Below are 16055 nucleotides of genomic sequence, written 5' to 3'. Positions count from 1 at the left end.
GCAGCTACAGCCGTCCTTGCCCTAAGGGGTGCCCGGGGCTTTTGGAATGTGCTCAAGTCACAGGCCTTTGCACCCGCCCTTCCGGGCTTAGCTTCCGGAAGCCTTGTTCTTGTGGGGACCGCCCTTTCTAGACCGCCCGTTAGCCGCTTTGGCAGCCTTTTAGATGACCCCTGGCTTCCCTCCGCGCTCTTTGCAGACGCTTCCTAGTACCCCCAAGGGTCTCCGCCCGCCTTCCGTCTGTTCCACTCAGACTCCTCCTGGGCCTTCAGGGATTTGCGGACTTTTCTTAGACCATCTGTCCTTGGGGTGCTTCTCCGCCCCGGGCCGCTGGTCCAGGGTGTCACGCGCGGCGCCTCCTACCCCCTCCTCCTGGTTTATGAGTAACCCGGCTGAATCCAAGGCCAGGACTTGTGTACCTCGGGATCCTCGCCCGTGCTGGGTGGGGTGGCGGGGATGGGTCGAGCGACCGTGCCGGGAGCATAGGCCCAGGGTCCAAGCTGCACCTCAGCGCCCCCAGCCCGCACTCTCTTAGAAGTGCTGGTTGGGGGAGCGGGGGCCCTTGGATTGCCTGGCATCTCCTTCTGGGGCTCGCTCTCCCTCGGAGGGAGAGGGTGTGGTTAGTCCTTCGGGTGATGCCTCCTGGTTTCTAGATCGCTAGATCGGACCTTAGTATCTGTGGTTACCAGGGCGGCTTCAGGGGCCCACACTTGCCTTAATGTTCTGCCGTCACCCTTTGAAATTCTTAAAAGTCTTTGAGCAAGCGCCCCACATTTTCCTCTTGCTCTGGGCTCTACTAATTAGGTAGCCGGCTCTGCCAGTCAGCCATCTCCTATTGCCAGGTTACTTACTATCTGCCCTATAGTATTGTCTCAATAAATCTTAGGTTTATTTAGAAATAAATAAATTCTAAATTTATAAATTATAAAATAATTCTAAATTATGAATCACAGAATCTTAGGAGTTTGGTTTCTGGGTTGTCCAGCCTGGAAAGTATGGAATCATTTTCCAAAATGATCTTTCCCTCCTCTTTGCCCTTTTAATTCAGTTCTTCAAGTCCTATGGTTTCTTAGCTGATTAGTTGAGGTGGTTTTTCAGGGTCATCACCCAACATCAAATTTTCATTATTTTACGCCTCTCCTAGTTAGTTGATCTGCTAGAAGTATTCTTCTCTAATAGCATTTAGTTCTTAAGAACCTACAAATGGTTCACTATTGTTTATTGTTTCAAATACAAATACAAACTTCCAAACGTGGTTGTCTTTTTTACTAGCCTCATTTTTTTGTTACTTCTGCCAAGCAAATATGGCCATAAATTCCTTGCTTGTTCCCCCTCTGCACCTTCCCAGGAGAATTTCCTATGTGGGGGAAGCTTTATCTCTACCAGTCAGACTCCCTTCCTTACAACCCAGTGGTGTCACTTCTAAGAAATCTAGCCCTGACCTGTATGCTAAGTCTAGCAAAAATGTTTATGTTCAGCAGAGCAATTATTGATAGTAGTAAAACACTGGAAACAAAATAGATCCAAACACACTGCTACGGGATGGGACTGGTTAAATAAATGATGGTCCATATGGTAGACAAAAATGCCAGGGAGCCATTAAAATGATGTAGTCTTCTATTTTTACGCTGTGGGAAATTGTGCAAGTTACATTTTTAGGTTTAAAAAAGGTGGTAGTTCTTCTGGTGACATGTGGTGGATGCAAAAACAATATGGTTTAAATTTGCATTTAAAAAGTATAAAAATACCTGGGCTCATTACATCATTAAACAAATAATAAAATGGAGAAGGCCTTGCATGAATTAATGACAAAGATACAGTATGAACAGAACATCATGGTTAACACAGTTCGACCACCTGAGGTCCACAGAAAACAAAAACTTCTGTTACACTCATGTTAACTCATTTTTATTATTTATTTTTAAATTTTTAAAATAAATTTATTTATTTTTGGCTGTGTTGGGTCTTCATTGCTGCACACGGGCTTTCTCTAGTTGCAGCTAGCAGGGGCTACTCTTCGTTGCAGTGCGCGGGCTTCTCATTGTCGTGGCTTCTCTTGTTACAGAGCACGGGCTCTAGGCACGCGGCTTCAGTAGTTGTGGCACCGGGGCTCAGTAGTTGTGGCTTGCAGGCTCTACAGCTCAGGCTCAGTAGTTGTGGCACACGGGCTTAGTTACTCTGTGGCATGTGGGATCTTCCCAGACCAGGGCTCGAACCTGTGTTCCTTGCATTGGCAGGCGGATTCTTAACCACTGAGCCACCATGGAAGCCCTTTGCGGTACGCGGGCCTCTCACTGTTGTGGCCTCTCCCGTTGCGGAGCACAGGCTCCGGACGCGCAGGCTCAGCGGCCATGGCTCACGGGCCCAGCCGCTCCGCGGCATGTGGGATCTTCCCGGACCGGGGCACGAACCCGCATCCCCTGCATCGGCAGGCGGACTCTCAACCACTGCGCCACCAGGGAAGCCCCCCTTAACTCATTTTTAAATTAACCTCTTTCCTCTTCTCCTCCTTAGCTTACAAATCCTTTTAATTTACAAATGCAGTTTAAAACTGAATAAAATCTAAATTCAATCCTTTGAAATATGGAATTTGTATATTATTGAATAAGACATTTAAAAGTAATGGTGTTAAAAAGAAAAATCTGAGGTTTTATGGCCAAAACGAGTCTTTAACATCAAATTCTAAAGAATATAGGATTTTATCTCTGGATCCATTGGTTGATTTTTGAATGTAAAAAAGATTTTTAAGCCTATGAAGTTGATTATATCACTTGTGACTTACATTATTTTAAAAATGTATATGAGCTTTTATATGTTAGGCTATACTATGTGTTTCATTGAAAGACAATGGTGCTTCTTTAAAAATAAGGAAGTCATTTTGATAAACTTTATTGGCCTTCCCTCTCGTGATTTTGAAATTTGGCATGTTGCTTGGTGACAATTTGTAAGTGCTTTTCATTTGGGCAGCCTCCACTCTCCTCAGCTACACTTAAAGCCACTTGAAGCCACAGAGAGGTCTTCTACCTTTAGCACCCATTTTAGGACTGGTTCTAGTAACTGTTCTGTACATGTCGGCTAGTTGACTTCCCATCTGACCTGCCTTGGGCTGTTCCCGGAGCATTAGCATCTCCACCAGGGGGCGGGCTGAGCTTGAGAGGAGAGAAGGAAAGCAAATTTTTCTTTCTCTGGCTACCCCTGTCCTCTCTCTCCCCGGTCCCAGCTCCCAGCCTGGTGACTGCACAGAGCTCCTGGGACACGTGTACAGCTTCAGGCAACACAAGGGAAAGTTCTGTCTTCCGAAGTGATGGATGACGTGTTTATAACTTATTTTCTTGCAGCATGTTCGATGTAGAAGGAACGGGGGAAGTACGCTAATTTGCCCAGGACTTAAAATGTGTTGACTATAAAGAAACTGAGTAATTATGGGATTTCTAATACTCTTGTCTCCTATGTCCTTGGGAACCAGAATTTTTTGTGTGGTGATAGGAGTTACAAACGTGATATAGAAGTTAAATACCCTTTAGCCCTGAGTTTGAATAGGAACTATCAGTATAAACTCATGAGGTGTTTTATCTTCCTATCCCTATTCACTGAAAAGACCTAGAAACAATCCAGTAGCAATAAACACTCCTACCACCTAAATCTTAAAATACCATTTCCCATGGAAAGAAACCAGAGCTTGGGGTAATGGTTGATTCTAGGTCTGGGGTAAGAAATGTACAAGATGAACATGGAACAACTTACCATTCTGGGTAGCAAAGAAGCCAGTAAACATCATCAGGGTAATGTCAAAAGGACTCAGAAGCCAAGCTTATGGCCAAAGATGGGATAATTTGAGCATTATAAGGATAATTTAATAAACATTAAGTATGTTTAAACCCATGAGTTCATAATGGGGGTGTGTGTGTGTGTGTGTGTGTGTGTGTGTGTGTGTTACTAATTGGTCACCTTTTTGAAGAATGATATAAAGCCAAATCGTTATTTTGAAGATGGTAAATAAAGGAAAAGAATCAGTTACTTGCTGTTCTTATATAAACTGTACCTTTGAGTAATGAAATAGAAGATAAAAGGAGTGTCCCTTTGTAAAATTATTCCAACTATTATGACAGAGTTTGAGTACAGCTGTTTTGAAATCCCTAATAAATGAATGAATCTAGGCATTGAGCATCTAGGCCTGGATTCTTCAATGGTTAAACTGAAGGAAAATTAAAGAGTGGAGGGGGAACCTGTAGATTGAAAGAGACTTAAAAGGCATATACACTTTCTTTTAAATGTGCAAGACTATAACTACAAAAACTGTAATGTCTAGGGATCTGGATTTGGGTAATACAACTCCGGGGGGGGGGGGGGTGGTGGAAAGCAAGGATGTGACTATCATGAACCATGGTGTCCATTTCCACCAGGAATGAGGGGCTGTGATGAAGATGAGGAGCATGGCAAGGGGGTGGGGGAGCTTTTAGTGTTTGGCAAAGTTGTTTCTTTTTCTGGGTAATGGTTTCAAGGTTGTTCCATTTATATTAGCTTATTAAGCTATACTTTTGTTTTGTATGGTCTTCTTTATCTGTGTTTTATTTTGAAATAAAAAGGTTAACTATATTTTATCATTTATCTGGAGCTGCAGGGCATGGAGCCCAATTTTATTCTCATTGACAGAATCATTTTTACTAGGGTTTTTCCAGACTTTTTATTTTTTTTTAATTTTTAAATTGAGGTGTAGTTGATTTACAATGTTGTGTTAGTTTCAGGTGTACAGCACAGTGATTCACATACGTGTGTGTGTATTCTTTTTCAGACCCTTTTCTTTTATAGGTTATTACAAACTATTGAGTGGAGTTCCCTGTGCTATACAGTAGGTCCTTGTTGGTTATCCATTTTAGATATAGTCGTGTGTATGTGTTAATCCCAGCCTCCTAATTTATCCCTTCCCCCCCCACTCCCCAACCTTACCCTTTAGTAACCATGTTTATTTTCTGTGTGTGGGTCTATTTCTGTTTTGTAAATAAGTTCATTTGTATCTTTTTTTTTTTTTTCAGATTCCACATATAAGCGGTATTATATGATGTTTGTATTTCTCTGTCTGGCTTACTGCACTTAGTATGATCATCTCTAGGTCCATCCATGTTGTTGCAAATGGCATTATTTCATTCTTTTTTTATGGCTAACATTCCATTGTATATATGTGCCACATCTTTCTCCATTCATCTGTCGATGGACATTTAGGTTGCTTCCATGTCTTGGCTATTGTAAATAGTGCTGCAATGAATATTGGGGTGCATGTATCTTTTTGAATTCTAGTTTTCTCTGGATATATGCCCAGGAGTGGGATTGCTGGGTCATATGGTAACTCTATTTTTAGTTTTTTAAGGAGCTTCCATACTGTTCTCCATAAATTTATATTCCTACCAACACTGTAGGAGGGTTCTTTTTTCTCCACACCCTCTCCAGCATTTACTGTTTGTAGACTTTTTGATGATGGCCATTCTAACCGATATGAGGTGTTACCGCATTGTAGTTTCGTTTGCATTTCTCCAATAATTAGTGAAGTTGAGCATTTTTTCACGTGCCTGTTGGCCAGCTGTATGTCTTCTTTGGAGAAATAAAATCTTTTCTTTTTTTTTTTTGGTTGTGCCACACGGCATGCAGGACCTTAGTTCCCCGACCAGGGATTGAACCTGTGCCCCCTGCCGTGGAAGCGTGGAGTCTTAACGACTGGACCACCAGGGAAGTCCCCAAAATCATTTTTAAGGCTAACACCTTCCTACCCCCTGTGCATTTAGTTACCAGAGAGGTGTCTGGAACCCCAGTTCCCTGCCTCTTACCAGGAAGGACTTATTTCCAAACCTATTTTTCTTTCTCCTCTAAATTGTGTTTACATTGCTCGTTTTCCTCTTAAACTGTGGAGCCAGCAATGTATAACATATGCCTATGGGGCCCACTCTAACCAGTGTAGAGTGGAAAGGTGAGGACAGCTGACATATATTCAATGGTTATTCCTTGTCAGGCATAGTTCTGAGTGCCTGGCTTCACTGACTCTTAATCCAAACAACACTGTTAGATGTAGGCACATCCCCATTTTACAGCTGAAGAAACTGAGAGGCACCCCTGACCTGAGTCTACTAGGTGCCTAACATCTATACTATGCTGCCTCTGATCATATTGTTTCAGTTATCACATGCTATTTATGAAGCTGAGGATTTGGCTAGATATTTTTAAGTGCAATGGACTCCACTGCTGTGTTTTAGCATGTGATCCACACTGACCTTTAGATTCTTTTCTGCTGTTACACATTATAACTGGTTATTGGCTGTTTTCTATGAGCACACTTGGTGTTTCCTCCTCCAGTGTTTTCTTCTGAGGGAATTCCCCATTTTAATATTCCCATTTTTAAAATGGTAATTTTAATTTTGTTAAAATTTGTCCTGATTTTCTGGGTACATACTTCCCTTGTACCCATCTCAGTTTATACATTCACTCAGCCTGATCTAGATCACGGGCGAAGTTATTCTCAGCTGACACCCCTGAACAGCACCTGGCACACAGAAGGTACTATGGAAGCTGCCTTAATATTGAATAAGCTTTCATGAATACTTTGCGGGTCCCAATTTCAGGTCAGGCAGGAGGAAGAACAGGTTTGAGAATCGACAATGGAACTGCTTCACTGGTGAGTGGGGTTATAGAGGCTTCTGTGTCTCTGATGGGAGACTGGGAACTTTAGGCCTGGAGGCTGTACTGAGCAGCTCACAGAGGCCCCACCTTTTTAAGACCTCAGGACATGAGTAGTTACTGCCTTCTCCCAGTGGTGGTAGAGATGCCTGTGAGAGAGGTCCTTATACAACCAGGCTGTGCCAGGCCAGGCTGCACTGGGACACCAGCTACTTGGAAGGGTTGGAAGAAGATGGTGAGATTGGTGTTAAAGGGAAGCCTGTGAAGACAGGCAGGAAATGAAAACAGCACAGATGTTATATTAAATAAATGAGCATCTCATTATTGGGCAGCATGTGGGGGAAGGTCTGTGGCCTGGTCTCATGGCACCCAGAAGATGATAGTTATGTCAAGTTGCTCATATTTTCCGCAAGTCTGGTAGCTTGCTTATTCCTAGGAGGGTTGGAGCGGGGTGGGGTTGGGGGGGGCATGCTCTCTCGCTAGCTGTAGCCTTAGGTCACATTCTGCGCACGCGTCCCTCCAGGGCCTCCAGCTCAGCTATCACCTCCTTGGGCAGATCCTGGTTGACCTGCTCTGTCAGGTAGCTCCGAATGTCACGAACCTCCTGTTCCCAGAAGTCCTTGGGGAGCGAGAACAGCTGGGTGGTGTCTATGGCTCCCAGGCCGCTGAGATCCAAGGCACCTTCCTTTGGCACCAGCCCAATGGGCGTTTCTCGGGCACTGTCCTCCCCCTCTAGCCGCCGGCAGATCCAGTCTAGCACCCGAGCATTCTCTCCAAAGCCTGGCCACAGGAAGTGGCCTGCCTCGTCGCGCCGGAACCAGTTGACATGGAAGATGCGGGGCAGCCGGGCCCCCTTGAGCCCCTCCATGCTCAGCCAATGTTCAAGGTAGCGCCCAAAGTTGTAGCCAAAAAAGGGCCGCATGGCAAATGGGTCGTGCATGATGACCTTCCCTGGGGAGGGGAGCAGGATGGGTAAGGAACCTCCTCTTACTGGAGAAGAGAAAGGTACCCCACCTCCAGCCGGAGGAAGCTGTGAAATGTTGGCGGTTCTGGAACATCCTCAAGGCAGGGTGAGGGGAAGGGAATGGGGAAAAGATACACGTGGGAAGGGGTGGGCAGGAGGAAGGTCTGGTTCAGGAAGGGAGAGAAGAGGCAAGCTGGGCACACAGGAGTGGAGCTCACCTTTGTGTTCAGCCGCGGCAGTGGCCTCCGAGCGCATGGCGCTGCCCACAAACACCCCATGGCGCCAGCTGAAGGCCTCATATACCAGGGGGACTCCTGGGACACCAGTGCACATGGTCAAAGGCAGCCCTTATCTTTGTACGATCACTCCATCCCTTCTGGTGATCTTGACTCTTACTCTCTCTCTCCTAGGACCTCAGCTGCCCATTTTCAAACCCCATGCCTCCCCACTCCACCTCGATTTTGCATTCTCCAGGGGGGTGCTCTAGAGGCAGACAGCTGTAGTTGGCGATCCAGGCTTAGGCTCTCTGAGCTTTAAGTACAAGAAGGAAGTGGGCCCTGATAGAGAGCCCAACACTTAACCCAGATGGCATGGAGCCCCCACGATGTTTACCTTCGGGTCTGCGGCCTCCAAAGATGATGGCGTCAATGGGGACACCCTCAGGGGCCTCCCAGGCTGGGTCTATGATGGGGCACTGGCGAGCCGGGGCACAAAAGCGAGAATTGGGATGTGCACAGGGCTCCTTGTCACCTGGCAGAGCAAATACAAATACTATCACTTCCAAGGGCACGTCCACCCCCAATACAGAGAGACATTTGCAGACACTCTTGCACAGTTTCTTTTTGCATCATCAGCTCCCCACAATCTCGGGTTGGAGGTTGGTAAGGAGCAGGGAGAAGGGAGCCAGGACATCTCCCCTGAAGATCAGGTTATTTATCCATAATGGTACTGCCAGCTGAGCTATGGGAGAAAAGAGCGAGAGAGCAACTGGTGTTTAGCAGGACACTAATGTTTATGCCAAGCTACAGCCACTTGGCACTGAGCAGTGCTCAAGGGAATGGGGTTAAATATTGGCACAAGGTTATAATGGAAGATTTCCCCCAGGAATTCTTCTTTTAATTTATGGGATTATTATTTAAATAGACACTCAATCCTAAAGCAAAAACTGAAACAGGTCAGTATTTCAGACACCCGACTTTCTTCTTTGCTATTGTCTTTGTTGTCATGTTGTTTCTTCGGTTTACAGACAACTGACTTTCCATCAGCAAATGGCGGAAGACAGAATCTCCTGAGCTATCAGAATGCAAACAGGAACTGATTTTAAAGCTAGCGAGGTTTTGGTGGTTTCCCTGGGTCTGCTCAGACCCGGCTAGAGTGATAGGGCTTGAAGAACTCAGACAAGGACATAACCTGGGCAGTCATAACCTGAGAAGCCCAGGTCATTTGGCCCCTTCAGGTGCCTGGAGAGGAGTTGGGACTGAGTCAATGGCATATGTATAAAGCACCATCACGGGGGCCCTGAATGGACACAGTGCTTTCTCTGCCAGAGGTTACTGGTTGGACCTGGGGGGCAAGGGAGTCACGGAGCCAGCGCCCCCGCCCCCCTCTGACCCCCAGCTCCTGCCTCCACTTTCATGTAAGAACCATCCTTATGCTTCTCTCCTGCACTTTCATCAGCCCCCAGTTGAGGACCTAGCACAAGGTATTATTCTGAGAACTGAAGCTGGGCACAACATGCCCTCGTTACACCCCTGAATCCAGAGGTGATGAAAGGGTTGGGCAACTAGCCTGTGGCGAAATATGAAAGTTTCTTGGGTTTCTCAGTTGGGTGGGGGGGCTAAGGAGGGCTTAATGATGGTGTTAGAGAAAATGAAGGATGATTAAATGAGGGGGGTGACTGCTAAGCCAGCCTGGAAAACTTGAATGTAGGCTTCAGTGACCACAGGCCACCCTCCCCTGCTAGGCTCCTCTTTGCTCCCACCCCTAGGTCTGGGCTCACAGAATGCCAAGGGCCACTGAAAGCTGAAGGTCCAGAGTGCAGGCCTGGAGGAAGGGGCAGGGCTGCAGGGCACAAGGGAGTAATGACAGGGTTGAGAAACTAGCTTCTAGGAGAGGCTAAAGAGCTGGTCTGATTTTGTTCGGAAAGATTGGCGTGTATGTGTTGGAGGAGCAGGGGAAGGGTGAGGGTAACAATACTGACCTTTAGACAATGGTTATTACATGGGGAGTCGGGGTGGGGTGAGGGTCCAAGTGGCAGGGGGAGGGGCAGGCTTCTTCCTTCCTAATGGGTCAAACTTTATGACTGTGCTTGGAGTCCAATTCTTTCTGTAATAATTTCCAAGACAACCCCCCCTTTAAAAATATCCAGCTTATATTAATTGAGAATGTACTATGTATTCAGTGCTACGTTGAATCCTTTGCATGCATTTTTTTTTTTTTTTTTTTTTTTTGCGGTACGTGGGCCTCTCACTGTTGTGGCCTCTCCCGTTGCGGAGCACAGGCTCAGCGGCCGTGGCTCACGGGCCTAGCCACTCCGCGGCATGTGGGATCTTCCTGGACCAGGGCACGAACCGGCGTCCCCTGCATCGGCAGGCAGACTCTCAACCACTGCGTCACCAGGGAAGCCCTGCATGCATTATTTAATTTAACCTTCCAACACCTTATGAGATCAGTACTATGGAAACTACCCCCATTCATGTGATGGGGAAACTAAAGCTCAGGAGGTTAAGCGACTCAGCCAGGCCACAAACTGAACTGGGACGTGAACTGAGATCTTGCTTAGGGTTGCATAACTCCCTTTGAGTCCCAGAGGTCCTGGCAGATGGCTGCAGGTTGAGGAAAAGGCTTTTACATCATCAAGGTGTTGAGCCCTGGGGGCTGACTTACACCCCATCCCTGCCCCATACCAGGTTTCCAGGGTTTGCCCAGCCAGGAGGTCACGGTGACGCCGGGTGGAAGAGGCTGGTCAATGCCCTCCCAGTATACGCCGCCATCGCTGGTCTCAGCCACGTTGGTGAAAAGGGTGTTACTCTGGATTGTGGCCATGGCATTGGGATTGGTGGTGGCAGAGGTGCCAGGGGCCACCCCAAAGAAGCCGTTCTCAGGGTTGATGGCCCGGAGTCGACCTGTCGGGAGGAAAAGTGAAGAAACGGAGGGACTAACCAGGAAGAGTCGAGGGGTTCAGCCTCGGAAGGTCCTGCTCAGCCCCTCCCTGCCCCGAGCTGGACCCTGGATCTGAGGGGAAAGGTTTTGCATCTCCAGGGCGGCTGGGCTGCCAGGAGGCATGGGGGAGGGGTGGCTGTTTAGGAGAAGGTTCTCACTGACAAAGTTCACGCTGAGGAGTGGAGGCAGGAATCCTACACTCTGGTAAGAACCGGAACGGCGAGTACACGATCCAAGGGCCTCTCACCATCACTGTCAAACCTCATCCAGGCGATGTCATCCCCCACACACTCCACTCTCCAGCCTGGCAGTGCCGGCCGCATCATGGCCAGGTTTGTCTTGCCACAGGCGCTGGGGAAGGCAGCTGCCACATAGCGCTTCTTCCCCGCGGGGTTGGTGATACCTAGGATCTGCCAGGTGGGGACAGGGAGCAAGGAAGAGGTCACCAGAGGCTAGGCATGGTCTGCATGGGAAGGACAGCTAGGGGTCAACAGGGAGGACCAATGTTTATTCATGAAACAGGTGCACTGCCTTGCTACAGGGCCTGGGGTGGCAGCAAGGGGAAGCCCCCCCGCAACCTTCAGCAGCCTCGGCCCAAAGCTTCGGGCATTTGCGCAGAGTCCCTGGCCCGCCCGTTGGGCACCTGGCAGTGGAGAGGCGAGGCTGAGGCTGACTGGCCAGGCCCCACCCTTGGCCTGCCCCCCGAAGCTGCCCAGATCCTCACCAGGCCCTCACCAGCATGTGCTCCGCCAGCCAGCCCTCATCCCGGGCCAGCCGAGAGGCGATGCGAAGGGCAAAGCACTTCTTGCCCAGCAGGGAGTTGCCACCATAGCCGCTGCCGAAGGAGACGATCTCCCGCTGGTCGGGCACGTGGCCAATCAGGGTTTTCTCTGGGTTGCATGGCCACTGGCTCACCGGCTCCCCTGGGGACAATGGGGTCATGGGGCTGCTGGCAGGGGCATCAGGCACTGGGGTGTCAGGGGCCGGAGGGGTCAGGGGGTGGCAGGAAAGACACTCGGTAGCAGTGGTGGTGTCAATGGGTGGCTAAGGCCTCCTACCTCATAATATGCATCAGCTCCCATGCCCCTATTCTTGGACATGGATCATTCACTCTTCTCAATCTTGAGCAAACTGCTTTGCCAACTCAGCCTCACCCCCAGCGCACTGCTGCCCTAGCTCTTGGGAATTCAGTATCTCACTAATCAGGATGGGTAGGATGCGGGGTTCCCTCTGAGTACAAGTAGGCCTCTGTGTCCCCCCGCTCCGGGCAGAGCAGGCGCTCACCTTGCCCAGTCAGGGGCTGGCCCACGGAGTGCAGACACTTGACAAAGTCGCCATCTCCCAGGGCCTGAAGCACGGGCGTCCCCAGCCGGGTCATAATCCGCATGCTTGCCACCACGTAGGCGGAGTCCGTGAGCTGCACTCCGATGCGGGACAGTGGGGAGCCCACGGGACCCATGCTGAATGGCAGCACATACATGGTTCGGCCTGTGGAGGAAAACGCCACCTGGCTGAAGCGTTCCAACCTGTTTATTCCTTCAGTGCCCCTGCCTCTGTGTCCCTTCCCTGGTTACCTTGCATGCAGCCTGGAAACCTCTCATCCACGGCTTGCTGGAACTCAGCTGGGGACATCCAGTTGCCCAGTTGCCCACGGGCCCCGCCAGCCGGGAGGGGCACCGTGTCCCGTTGAGAAGGAGTTACAATCACCGTCTTGCTCTCTACTCGTGCCACATCCTTGGGGTCTGTGCGGGCCAGCCAGCTGGGGGAGAGCGGATATCAAGAAGATAGTGGCCAGTAGATCTCCCTCATCCCAGACCCACTCTTTCAAGTCCAACTTTGTCTCTAGGTCTTCTGTTGGTCTTATTTTTTCCCATCCATTTGCATCTCAGTTGCTTCCTCCAGATTTTGTCCCAGTCTAAGGGGTAGTTCCCTTGGCCCCAGCCCCTAATGGCCTCTGCCCTGGCAGAAACTCCCTGAACTTGTAAGTAACCAAAAAAAAAAAAAAAAAAAAAAGCAAAGGCTTTTATTTGTATCAGCTTATTCACTTAACATAAAAATACAGACCAATCCCAATAATTCCTGATTGTTTCCTCCAAAGCTCCCATTCTCACTCATTCCATTGGGACGGTCTACTTAAATTTGATTTTGTCTTGGTAAACCCAAAGTGGCCTCTGTCCCCACAGCTGCCCCCATCTCGCAGGTCACTGGGCTCAGGGCATACCAGTTGTTGTACTTTGGGAGCTTTCGGATGAGTCCCTGCTGTTCCAGCAGGGTTAGTGTGGCAGTGTTTTCCGCCTCGGTCCCATCACAGATGTGGATGCTCTCTGGTTGGCAGAGGCGGGCACTGTTTTCCACGAAGTCTCGAACCCTAGCAGGCAGCTGGCCCAGGTCTCCACTCAGTACTCGCAGGGTCTGGATACTGCGCCGTGAGGGCCAGCCCCAGGGGCTCAGCCCACGCCATCTAAGCCTGCGAGAGAAGAAACAGAGAAGTAATGGGCCAGGTGTTCGTGGAAGATGGTCAAGTCAAGGGGACAGAAAGCTGGGCTGCTGGGGATGTGCTAAAGTAGGTCTGGGTACAGGCACCATGAAGAGGTCGGAATAGGTAAGAAAGATGGGTTCAGGCCACGTCTGTCTTGTGGCCTTTATGAGGCTTAGTGAGGGTGTCTCCTGATTAGCAAGGGACAGGTATCACCAAACGAGCATAAAGACACATGCCTGGCTGTGTGGCTATATGTAAAAGGCATGCTGATGTTATTGGAGGCTTAGCTCATACCCATTTTTTACTATGTCTGGTCAATGTTTGGAAATGAGCAGGTGTCCTATGGCCCAAATGTCAGTAAACTGTGCCCAGTTGACAGCTTCATGTGTCTGGTGTCCTTTTCATTCTCAAGTATAGTTTTTATAAGTCAAAAAGGCAGCTGTTTTCATTCTTTTCTTCTGATGTGCATGTTGTAAGACTGTGAAAGCCTCAAGCAGAGGACTAGGTCTTTGAGATGGTAAGTCCCAGGTTTCTAGATTTGGGCCCTTGCACAGAGTGGGTGATTGGATGTCAGGGTTCCAGGCACTGGATCTGCGGTTGCCCACCTGGGCCAACAAGGATTGCATAAAGTGCTGCCACTGGGTAGTTGTTTTTGCTTTTTTTTTTAACGCGGGCCTCTCACTGTTGTGACCTCTCCCGTTGTGGAGCACAGGCTCCGGACGCGCAGGCTCAGCGGCCATGGCTCATGGGCCCAGCCGCTCCGCGGCATGTGGGATCTTCCCGGACCAGGGCACGAACCCGTGTCCCCTGCATCGGCAGGCGGACTCTCAACCACTGCGCCACCAGGGAAGCCCTGGGTAGGTATTTTTGAACTGTGTAGAAGGCTGACTGTTGGAGAACGTCACTGGCTGGGGTGCATGCCCCAATTCTTAGAACAGGGTCCCTGGAGTCTATCCCTTTACACCCCTAGGAGAGGGAAAAGTAAGGTCTTCTCCAGTTGGCCTGGACCCAGGGTGGAGTGACCCAGAGAGAGCAAAGGCCAAGAGAGAGAAGCTGTCCTCTTAATGCCAGGGCCTTACCCGCCAGAAACTGTGCCCCACATGCCCAGCACCGCATGACCCTGTCCCTCCCTTGGCTCTCTTTCCTAGAGAACACATGCCTAGAACTTTGGCTTTTGGTCGTGGGGTGGAACATTAGACTGCAGGGCGCTCAGACTCACAGGGAATAAGCCTGGGGAAGGGAGGACGCTCAGACCGTGAATGTGGGAGCTGGGTGGCTTCACTGGGCAGGGCAGGGTGGAAACTCAGTGTGGCCCCAGGGGCAAAGGTGGAAGCCTCCTGGGACCTGGTTCTGTTCCCCCTCAGAGAGAAATTTCCCCTGAGCATTAATTTTAAAGGCAGACAGCCTTGGGGAGAACCTGTCTCCACCGGGAGGCTGGCTCAGGAAGTCTCCTAGGAAGCTCCCTCCCCCACTCCCCGCGCCCCAGCCTCCTGAGTAGGACCTTCTCCTTTACGCCTTCTCCAGAGACCACCCACAAGGGCTGGCCAAGCGGAACCAGCTGTGGGAGAGACAGAGGGTCAGCTCAGACCCTGGGACAAAAGCTGAGAAGGGAGGCTACAGAGGGAAGACAGGAAGCTGTGAAAAGGGGGAGAGGGCAGACAAGCAGGGCCTAGGGGTTCCCGTCCTGGACAGGGGATGAAGCCAGCCAGGTAAGAATGAACGCACCTTGGCCCGCTCTTCCACCTTGCCTCCCTCCTTTCCCGGGCCCCAGGCCCCTCTGGCTGTGCTGGGCTTCCCGCCAGCTTCGTCTGCCAGGATCCAGTCGCGGGGGAGGCTGGGGAATGGCTGTTTACCTTCTACCTTCTTTAGGGAGCTCTGAGCTCAATCCCCAGGGGCTCATGCACCCTTGACCCCAAGGCCCTACTGCTCCTCACCGCAACCTGGGGCACAAGCGCTACATCTGTAAAGCAAAGGAGGAGACACGGAGACCGGGCCCAGCGAGGACGAGCGAGGAGGGGAAAGGAAGTTCTGAGGGTGGCAGATAGAGACGGTGTGGTCAGGGACCCGCAAAGCGGGGGGTGGGGGGTGGGGACGGAAACCGAGAGACCCGGAGCGGCTGAGGCCTCGCCGATCTCCAGCGAGATGCACGACCCGAGAGGCCGTGGATCCACACGCACTCGCCACCTGCCCGCCTCCTCCTCCTCGGAGGCGAAACCAGGCGGAGAAGCGCGAGCAGGAGAACGCAAATGGCAGCCCCGAGGGGGCGAGCGCGGCGGAAGGTGCGGGTCGGCCCCGGACTGGGGGTCACTCACCGCAGGCCGGGGCGGTACACAGCGGCCATGGTACCTGGGCCGGGGTTGCGGGGTGGCCGCGCGAACGGAGCGGAGCCGGGGAGACAAGGAAGGCGGGGAAGGAGGGAGCGCGGCGCAGAAAGCGGGAGCTCAGGCTAGGCAGGAGGCGCTTAAAAAGGAGGAGGGCGGGCGAAGGGGCGGGACCCATCAGGGCCGGCGCGACCCCCTCTCCGCACGGGGCTCCAGCCTCAGGTCGGCCCAGCCATGGCCCCACCTCCTGCATCTTAGCCCCCAAACCCTTGTCTCCCATTGGAGGATTGGGTCCTCTCCTCGGCTGCCTCCTCCCCGAGGCCCCGCCCCACCGCTACGCCTCGCCCCCTGCACATGATGTAACTTTGAGGACTCTTGCTCCCGGGAGAGAGCGACTGGGAGACGTTGGGTGACAAACAAGCTAAGAACAAGGGGAGAGGCCAGGGGCTGGAGCCCACGGGGCACTGGA

At 50.7% G+C, this 16055-nt stretch overlaps 1 protein-coding gene across 1 annotated transcript; it reads right to left on the bottom strand.

The window, feature by feature from the left end:
* Positions 1-7062: 7062 nt before the first annotated feature.
* Positions 7063-15606, bottom strand: PCK2 (phosphoenolpyruvate carboxykinase 2, mitochondrial; the record flags this gene model as incomplete). Its single annotated transcript, XM_079701170.1, has 10 exons — positions 7063-7611; positions 7843-7938; positions 8237-8374; positions 10531-10749; positions 11034-11196; positions 11522-11709; positions 12071-12274; positions 12361-12545; positions 13008-13253; positions 15578-15606. 10 exons carry the CDS (start codon positions 15604-15606, stop codon positions 7157-7159), a joined length of 1923 nt encoding a protein of 640 aa, XP_079557296.1. The 3' UTR covers positions 7063-7156.
* Between the last annotated feature and the right edge of the window lie 449 nt (positions 15607-16055).

The sequence above is a fragment of the Hyperoodon ampullatus genome (genome assembly GCF_949752795.1).
Source record: "Hyperoodon ampullatus genome assembly, chromosome: 3".
NCBI lineage: Eukaryota > Metazoa > Chordata > Mammalia > Artiodactyla > Ziphiidae > Hyperoodon > Hyperoodon ampullatus.
The sequence above is the reverse complement of the archived record's forward strand: the minus strand, read 5'-3'. Positions and strand labels throughout refer to the sequence as shown.